General features: G+C 32.7%; 1 protein-coding gene across 1 annotated transcript in view; it reads left to right on the forward strand.

Moving 5' to 3' along the window:
• LOC143051799 (aminopeptidase N-like) overlaps window positions 1-9,876 on the forward strand; it is a 31,952-nt gene extending 22,076 nt beyond the window's left edge. The window contains exons 14-23 of the mRNA XM_076224735.1: window positions 144-244; window positions 677-816; window positions 1,121-1,176; window positions 1,906-2,053; window positions 5,273-5,346; window positions 5,985-6,095; window positions 6,796-6,963; window positions 7,147-7,284; window positions 9,137-9,218; window positions 9,697-9,876. Of these exons, the coding sequence (XP_076080850.1) occupies window positions 144-244; window positions 677-816; window positions 1,121-1,176; window positions 1,906-2,053; window positions 5,273-5,346; window positions 5,985-6,095; window positions 6,796-6,963; window positions 7,147-7,284; window positions 9,137-9,218; window positions 9,697-9,831 (1,153 nt within the window). The 3' untranslated portion in view covers window positions 9,832-9,876. The remainder of the gene's footprint in view (window positions 1-143; window positions 245-676; window positions 817-1,120; window positions 1,177-1,905; window positions 2,054-5,272; window positions 5,347-5,984; window positions 6,096-6,795; window positions 6,964-7,146; window positions 7,285-9,136; window positions 9,219-9,696) is intronic.
• The last annotated feature ends 467 nt before the right edge of the window (window positions 9,877-10,343 follow it).

Here is a 10,343-nt window from a genome sequence, read left to right on the forward strand (position 1 = left end):
TCCTTAATGGATGCTCTACCAGCTTATAGTATCAATTTTAAATTCTTAATTTATTAATTTTCACCTCGCCTCACCTAAGTACATCCTTAAATGAAGAAAATAGAATCATGATACATATTGCAACAACAATTACTTTTTTGTAGATATAAATGGGTAATACCTGTAACCTTTACAACCAAAAGTAATTTACGTTTTGACCAAACAGACAAAGATATCACGTGGATGGACATAGACGGTTCTGATGGTGAGGTTTTAGTTTGTCTTTGCATATACACTCTTAAAATGATTTTTGGTAAACGATGACCGTTTGCTGGTTTCTTAATCGATAATATAGAAAGGAAGGGATGCCTTATTTTTTGTTTTCATTTAACAAAGTTTTTTCAAGATACATGCTCAAGTTTTTTCTTCATATTAGTGAAACACACAACACATCCTTTCAAATTATAAGTGTGTGCTTATGCAGATTACCAAATGTATCGGACTTAATGTTTAAGTCTCCTGAAATTCTACTCTATGCATCAGCGGTTAATATTGCATTATAACTTTCAAATAGACAATTGAGCTCTTACACCATACCACCATTAAGTACTTATAAATCTTGATAGGTCTAAAGCTATGTATTCAAATTCAACCTTGATTTTGATAATAATTTTGATTGTTTACCTCAACCTTACAGTGGTACTTTCTGGCGTGATGAGTAAAGCATTATCTAGTGATTGGTACATTGGAAACTTAATGCAGTATGGGTACTATCGGGTGAAATATCCTGAGGAGAACTGGTATAATCTTATCAACCAACTAAAAACAGACCATACGGTAGATATAATCTTTAATAAACAGTACAATGTGAATATCAGATTACAAATTCATTGGAAATATATATAAATACAAATACCTTCTTATTGATGGACAACGTTTTTGTTACGCGTACAAATTTCTGCATATTTAAGATGAAACTGTTGAGATTCTTTTTTATATTAAAAAACCCACATTGAAAAATGAGTATTTGAAATTTTCGATAATTTAATTAATCGATTGTTTAAGGAAGAAGCATGTACATGTAACATTGGAGTTTAGTAAACCTGTTTACACATTTCAAATATATGTTTTGTTTGCTTAGGTAATCCCTCCGATACATAGAGCACAGATAATAAACGATGCATGGAATCTGGCAAAGTGAGTACACCTCTCTCCACAAGTTTATACTTTGCATGTCATCCTATTCTTCTGTTCACAAGATACATGCAGTAACATCATGGATATTAACCCGTAATAACAGTGATAAACCATTCGACATACGATAAGTAACTCTTAATAGCAAAAACTAAGTCGCTTGTTTTCGTGTTCCTTTGGGTCATATTACATTTCATTTGCTTAGGTCTTATACATCTTTGGCTTTCAAATGTTTGATATTGAGCTTGCATTAAGAAGTTAAGAAAGTTAACATTGCCCATGATAAAGTACAACTGTAAGAAATGGGTCGACTTATAAGATGGTGAATTTTATTCATCGAAACATATTTCTGCAGTCAATCTAACCATTGGCGAATGAAAAAAAAATAGTGATTGTGAGGGGTTTTTTTTAAATCGCGGCGTTAAAACATAATGCACTTTATTACATTGGTAACTTGTTCAAAACTATGGTCGAAGGAGGTGGTTGTTTTTGTGACAAACAATATGGTGCAAATAAACTCATCATACATATATACTGTACCAGGATTGAATTTTGTATTTACGCCAAACGCGCGTTTCGTCTACAAAAGACTCATCAGTGACGCGTGAATCCAAAAAAAGTTAAAATAGGCCATATAAAGTACAAAGTTGAAGAGCATTGAGGACCAAATGAATTAACCGTTTAACTTTTTACTCAACTATTAAATGAAAATGATTAAACTATATGTTTTAGGTCTGGTGATCTAGCCACAGAAATCGCTGTCCATGTGTTGGATTATTTGCCAGATGAAGATGATTATATACCACTCCAAGCTGCAATGAGGGAACTTTATTTCTTAAAAGATGTGTTAGACAGAACCAAACTATCAAGTACTTTCTCTGTAAATATGATTTATGTATTGTTTTGTATTTATTTATTGAAAGAGTGTAGGATGGGGCCTCATTTGGAATTCTAGAAAGAAATAAAATGACAAATCAATAATGCCAGTGAAAATAAGGTGTCCGTTCCTAAATAACGATACAAAAAAATGTCGAATTTCAGATACCTGGCTTTTTCAAAATTCCAGCTAATTAACAAGTCAATCTCGAATTCATAGGAGAAAGAGCAAAGGCTGATCGGCTGATGTATCAAGGGACATTGACCAATTGTCCTGTGGATATTTCTACTGCACCAATGTTATAAGAAATTAGAAATAGCAAGTCAAAAACTTAGAATAAAAACAATAAACTCTCATTTAAAAAAGAAATGCTTGCATTAATTTGGATCAATGACTAATATCAACTAAGTGTCAAATATGTATTACCTTTCCGATTGATGAATTTATTCAACGGATTACATTATATATATTTAATATCTTGCTAACAGTATTGTATAGATATTATAAAAAAGGAAACTACAAACTAATATATTTATTTAATTGTCATGATTGGTTTTAGTTTGGGTCAACGAAATTTATACGATATATTTGGTTTACAGTTTGATTCAGAAGAAACACCGACATAGCTAGATAAGACAATTAATTATCTAATTACTACCACAATTTGATATCAATTAGTACTGTAATGTTCATTATTATTAATAAATGTAATATCAGTATTACTAAACTAATCTTTAATTCTATTCTAGTTTTATCTTATTTTTGGGAAAATGTTTTTTTAGAAATTCAAATGTGACGCCACTTTGTGTGTTGATGGCTTTGACTAGCTTGGCTGTGTATTTGTATGTGCTAATTTAGGTTTTTTTATGTTATGTATCCGTTTTTATTCTGTAGTTAGTCACCACTTTGGTTTTATCATGTATATCTATTATATAGTCATTATATGAAATAAACTGTTTGCAAAAGTAGGACATATCCAGAAATCAACGCCACTTTGCTTATTTGAATATTATACTAAAGAAATCGGATACGGGTCACGGAAATTACATTAAAATGATAGGGAATTTTGAAAAAATGTCTTTTTAAATTTTAATTTAAGTGATAGACAGGTTGCCGGGGCAGAAAATGAATATACACAACAATATACACCATTTAAACGAAACATAATGACTGTTGTTGCAAAAATACAGGTTCCTGAGCTATTTTAAAAATCGAAGCGAGAGGCTTTTAATATTGCAATGTAAAATACAGGCTAAAATGGCTGAAACGTCAAATTTGCAGACTTCGTGTTGAAAATTGGCTACTAAGGTCATTACAAAAACAGGTTGCCGGGGTGAAATTTGAAACTTGAATTTCCAAAGAATAAGTAAGTCCAAACCTTGTATGTGTAGTCGTTGAACTCTAGGTTCCCACGTAAAGTTAAAATGTCACTATTTCAAGAAGAATAAACTCACGAAAGCACGAAAAATTCACTAAATTCGCGTTTATTGTTTTCATTTTGACCGCCTGACAACTTTACGGAAATATCAAAGTGATTGTAAATAAGGATTCTGTGACGGGCAACTTATAATATCCGTGTTTTAAAGATTTTAATGATTTTAATGATATCAAGCCAGTCCAGTTCAAACTACTATCACGTGGTACAATTCTCATTTACATATTATGAATATTAATTAGCAAAACCACTACTAATATCTGGCTATGAAATATTCTAAATGATAAGGATGTTCTTATTCCAGGCAGAAAACGCTAGCCGTATTAGGAACATCTTTTCGGAACTTTTGGGCCACAGTGCTCTTCGACTTTAAACTAGTTTTTGCTTTCGAACTTTTTCATCTCAGCGTCACTGTCTTGTGTGGGCGAAACGCACGCCAGACGTATTAAAATTTTAAACATGGTACCTTTTGTTAGCTATTCGTTAGCGATTAGCTTCGTGTTGGTCCTATATGTTCTCCCATTTATTTGCATTGTAGTCCTGTCATATAATGTTGTCATTTTTTATGTTCTATTTAACATTACCATGAAAGCGGCAGGTTTGGCATGCCACAAAACCAGGTACAACCGACCATTTTTTTTTAAATGCCCTGTATAAAGTCAGGAAAATGGACATTGCTATATATTACAGTTCGTTTCTGTGTGTGTTACATTTCAAGGTTGTTTATCTGTTGTTTATAGTTCTCCTCTTAGATTTGATTTGTTTCTCTTGGGTTTGGTTTGTAATCCAGAATTGTTTTTTTCCCAAATCCATTCATGAATCATCGGTACAAAGACATCATTCGTAAATATAGCTCAACATGCAGACTTCTTAAACGTTCAGGTATTTCACATCCAATTTGTTATGATAATATTATTTGTTAAACACAAAAATGTCAGTATTCACCTCAGAAGCTTACAAAACCTTTAAATAGACTTATTAAGAAGGGATATAGTTACGATACTGTTGTCAGGTCATTTAAGATTGCATATTTTGGCTTTAATATTGATTCACTTAAGAGGGTCTTTGCATCGGAACTTAAGATATGTATTTAAAAACCAGTTGTTGGCATGAGACGGGTTATGTTCTTCACATATATTTTATAATGGTATGACAATACACCCCTAACGGGAGGGATTGTGCCTGATATTCATATGATGATGACATAACCTTTCAATCAGTTTAATTGAGGTCTGAAGCTGTCGTGTCAGTTAACAGCTACTAGTTATAGTCTGGTCTTATTTATGTATTATTGTCATTTTCTTTATTTTCTTTTTTTTATATCTTCTGACATCGGACTCGGACTTCTCCTCGACTGAATCTAAATGTGCGTATTGTTATGCGTATACTTTTCTACATTGGCTAGAGGTATAGGGGAAGGGTTGAGATCTCATCAACATGTTTAACCCCGCTACAGTTTTGCGCCTGTCCCAGGTCAGGAGCCTCTGGCCTTTGCTAGTCTTGATTTATTTTTAATTTTAGTTTCTTGTGTATAAATTGTTGTTTAGCATGACGTCCATTATCACTGAACTAGTATATATATTTGTTTAGGGGCCAGCTGAAGGACGCCTTCGGGTGCGGGAATTTCTCGCTGTATTGAAGACCTATTGTTGAGCTTCTGCTGTTGTCTGTTCTATGGTCGGGTTGTTGTCTGTTTGAGACATTCCACATTTCCATTCTCCATTTTATAAATTTCGATCAGCGGTATACATGTACTACTGTTTATTTGGTACCATTTTTATTTGCAGAAATTCGCAAAGAAAATATTTTCCAGACAGTTTCGAAAGTTTAATAATTATACCGCAGAGAGTCACACAGAAAAGTGAGTAAACATTAAAATGCTTAAAATTAAGTATTACATATGTAAATTTATGTTCTTTAAAAGATAGGAAAATATGAATTTATTCAATAAATCTTAATTCCTATCGAACGTCTTGTTACGTGTACGTTTAAACGAGTAAATGGCCAATTTTTCATTTTCTTTTGTTTTCCAATGATCATATTTGTTCTCCAAATATGCAATGATTGACAAAATGAAACATTCGTAAAAAAATTTCTAATGATTGATACACAAAAGATCAAGTACTGTAGAGTGGGTTGATGTATTTATAGACAACAGTACAGTCATTCAACATTAAACCGTTGTCGTGACGTCAACCTTTTTATAGTACGAAAACTAATGGTCTAAATTATAATAAAATAATTTACGAAAAACATGAACCAACGACAGCCACTTGTAAGGACTACAACTTACTTTCATTACCAATGATTTGGTAACTTTGTTGGTGCAAAAGCTAGTCCTAACAGTACAATAGTATTTACATAATAATACGGTGTGTTAAATGGGATTGTAATCTTTATTATTATGTTTTGTTCATTGAATTTTTTGTTGTCATTCATTGATTGCAGGATAATCCTTACTAACCATCTAAATATTATTTTCTTTCTTGAAAATTATAGAATTGCAAAAAAGAACATAGTTGGCATGGCGTGTGACAACGGTGATGAAGAATGTATAGAAATGGCAAAGTCGTCCTTCACACAATTCATGGAGAGTAAAGAAAGTAATCCGTAAGTTTATCACGTATTTCTGTGACAAAAAAAAATGTCTGGATTTTATTTTATTTTTTTTTTTTGGGGGGGGGGGGTCTTAATTTGATCTATTCTTTTTATTGAAGCAATTCATTATTCCCTTTTCTTTTTCTTTGCCATATTTTTTTACTTTCCTTTATTTTTTATCCATTGTTCGTAGATTTTGGACCAATGTACTCGTTCTGTGAACCCCTCTCGTAAAAATACACTGTTTGGGTCAATTATATGTGTTGTGAATATATAAAAAAGAAGATGTGGTATGATTGCCAATGAGACAACTATCCACAAAAGACCAAAATGACACAGACATTAACAACTATAGGTCACCGTACGGCTTTCAACAATGAGCAAAGCCCATACCGCGTAGTCAGCTATAAAAGGCCCCGATAAGACAATGTAAAACAATTCAAACGAGAAAACTAACGGCCTTATTTATGTAAAAAAAATGAACGAAAAACAAATATGTAACACATAAACAAACGACAACCACTGAATTACAGGCTCCTGACTGATACATACCTAAATAATGTGGCGGGGTTAAACATGTTAGCGGCATGAAGACCACTTACAAAATCATTGAAGCCACAATAAATGCTGATACAATGTAAGAAAGTCGAGAAATATTGTAAGCGTGTAGTTGTATTTGAATCTTTTAATTAGTTTACTACATTGATTTCAGAATTGATGTAAATCTGAGAGATACTTTTTATTGTACTGGAGTGCGCCACGGTGGAAAAAAGGAATGGGAATTCGTACTTAGGAAAATCAAATCGTCAAGCAGCCCACCAGAAAGAAAGGTTTTATTCCGTGCTTTGTCCTGCAGTAAAGACCCAAAGCTCTTACAGAGGTATTATTCATATTTATATATACAAATAAAAGAATTCCCTCGATTTGATCGTTTGTTTCTGTTATATATGATTTGTGAGTTTTTGCCATGGTGATAATTTGTTACATCAGGCTTATATAATACTGTTTAGTATATAAATCTAAAACGAAAACGGTCTTAAATTTCTACTTATCTTTCAAATAGATATATGAAGTTCACCATAAACTCAGAGGAAATCCGACAAGGAGAATTTACCAAAGCCTTATTATACCTGTCTAAAAATAAGGTTGGAAGGTCACTGGCTTTAGAATATCTTACAGAGAATTCAGATGTGGTCGATAGGTATGTATTTAGTAGATCAATTTAAACAATGAGTACAGAAAAGGCTATTGAATGATTTACTCTGCAGTGTAGAGATTCGCCGATGACACTTTGATATAAAGTTGGTGGAAATAATACAGAATCATTGATTGATGCAAAATATACTTAACCGTATCGCTATTACAAAAAGCACACTTCAAAGTATTCAAATGGCCAACAGCATATACATGTTGAGAATTTCTTGGATAAAGATGATTTTCTTTTCTTTTTAAAGCCACGTTGTCTCAAATCTGACGCTTCATCGTGTGTAGCCTTGTCTTGTGTAATGTTTATGTTGAAGCCTTGTCATGTGTAGTCTTAAGATTGAAGCTTCGTCATGTGTAACCTTAAAATTGAAGCTTCGTCATGTCTAATCTTGAAATTGAAGCTTCGTCATATGTAATCTAAAGATTGAAGCTCCGTCGTCCGACTCTTCGTCATGTGAAGTCTTAAGTTTGAAGTTACGTCATGTGAAGTCTTAAGATTGAGGCTTTGTCATATTAAGTCTTAAGTCAGACTCTTCGTCATGGGAAGTCTTAAATCTGACGCTTCGTCATTGGAAGTCTTAAGTCTGCAGCTTCGTCATGGGAAGTCTTAAGTTTGAAGCTTCGTCATGTGAAGTCTTAAGTCTCAAGCCTCGTAATGTGTAATCTTAAGTCTGAAGCTTCGTTATATGAAGTCTTAAGTCTGACTCTTCGTCACGTGAAATCTTAAGTTTGAAGCTTCGTCATGTGAAGTCTTAAGTCTGACTCTTCGTCACGTGAAATCTTAAATCTGAAGCTTCGTCATGGGAAGTCTTAAGTCTGGAGCTTCGTCATGTGAAGTCGTAAGTCTGACTCTTCGTCACGTGAAACCTTAAATCTAAAGCTTCGTCATCGGAAGTCTTAAGTCTGAAGCTTCGTCATGTGAAGTCTCAAGTATGACTCTTCATCATTTGAAGTCTTAAGACTGAAGCTTCGTCATGTGAAGTATTAAGTCTGAAGCTTCGTCATGTGAAGTCTCAAGTATGACTCTTCATCATTCTAAAATTTAAGACTGAAGCTTCGTTATATGAAGTCTTAAGTTTGAGGCTTCTTCGTGTGAATTCTTTAATTTGAAATTTCGTCTTTTGAAGTTTTAAGTATGAAGCTTTGACATGTGAAGTCTTAAATTTTACTCTTTGTCATGTGAAATCTTAAGTTTGAAGCTTCGTCAAGTGACGTCTCAAGTCTGACTCTTCGTCATGTCAAGTCTTAAGTTTAAAGTTTCGTATGCTGTGGTCTTGCTTCTGAAGCTTCGTGTGTAGTCTTGAAGTCATATCTTAACTTCATAATTATCCTTTTTACATTATCGTTACTGTTGTCTCATACTCGCCTTTAAAGTCACATCCATGGAAAGTCCATTCAAATACTTGAACAATTCTCCGCTATTTATGCGGCATTTAGGAGTAAGGTCAAGATTTGTTAGGTCGAAGCTAAATCAATGTGTGCTGGTAGTCTGATATGCATCTCCCGGCGTACTATTCCTTTGTGAACTAGCATGTTCAAAATATTGCACAAAGGTCTAGCACAAATTATAGTTCATATATTTGTAAATGTATTATTATCACATAAACATGTGTTCATCCTGACATGCATACAATGTACTAGGCGTTAGGTAAAATTCAATCATATCTTGTTGAATCAAATATTTTCCCCTGATTTTGGGTGATGTTAAGTAAAATATGAAATATTAAATATGTAGTGGTTATAATAATTTATGTAAACTCTAGATGTATTTTGATTTGTTGTTTCGTTGCCTTGATGTCGCTTTTGTTTCTTCAATTTAAGCTTAAGCATGCATATTTTATTTTTAGACTTGCTAAAGATGGAATAAAACCGGATAAAATATTCCCAGAGTTGATAGAAACATTTACTTCTGACCATGAAGTAGAAGGGGTAAAATATTTAATAATTCAACATACTAGCTGTTCATATCTGTAGATAATAAGTCAGTCATAAGACGTTGAGCTAAGAAAGTACTTCTTTAACTCAGTTGGTTAGGCTGACGACTTCAATTAAAAACAGATCCTAGGGGTAACAATATGATATTTTTTTTTCTAATACTCTCTGGTTACTTTTTTTTTTGCTCAACGCAGAGCTCCTACTGATATTAACTTCCACATATTTGCTTTTTAAAGAAATATTCAAAAGATGAGCATGCGCAATGCAGTTCTTAACACACACACATATAAAATTACAGTTTAGTTGTGGCTAAAAAAAAATAGCATAAATTAAAAATTTATAAAACAATGACAATGCAACGACAACTACAATAACACAAACAATTAAAATGTTTCTTTAGTAACTTGAGGTAAAGATATTGAAAAAAAAATCTAATTTTGTGTTCAGTGTCCCGTTTGTTTTGTTGTTTTAGTTTGCCAAGACGTCACCAATAAACTTGCAGTCATGGCGTGTGAAAGTGGCGTTGGCGAGTGCACGGAATAAGTTTACATGGGGTGAACAGAATTATGATGTCCTCAAGACTTGGCTGATGAGCAAAGATATTTGAATGTATACATGTAGTTTCCTTTTATTAAAACCATTTTGCACACAATTGTTTATTGCTCTTAATTTCTTAATTTTCTAATAAGCACATAAACATTACTACAAATAACATGAAATTACAGAGTTTGGATATATGGCAACATGTATGAAGTCCCAAACAAAAAATATGTGTATATATAATATGACATTTCCTTAACTATCCCAAGTCTATTAAAAAGTTTTATAATAAATTTAATAGAAGCAAAGTTCAGCCATCAACAACAAACTATATAAATAACGAAAAACGTAAAATGACAATAAGTACAAAAATGTAGTACTGACCACGTTTGTGATGTCAGCATTTCAGTACTTTGTTAAGGTAAAATTAATTTTATTTCAGTTGGATCGTACATATAAACATGAACATCTTTGGTCTTTGCACGTTGCATCTTAGATTTATTTTACTTTATAAACTTTGTATTATAACAGCTACTTTTAATAGTAAAGAAACATAGGAAAAATATAAAGAAAAGAAAA

This window comes from Mytilus galloprovincialis, chromosome 11 (genome assembly GCF_965363235.1).
Source record: "Mytilus galloprovincialis chromosome 11, xbMytGall1.hap1.1, whole genome shotgun sequence".
In the NCBI taxonomy this organism is placed as follows: Eukaryota; Metazoa; Mollusca; class Bivalvia; order Mytilida; family Mytilidae; genus Mytilus; species Mytilus galloprovincialis.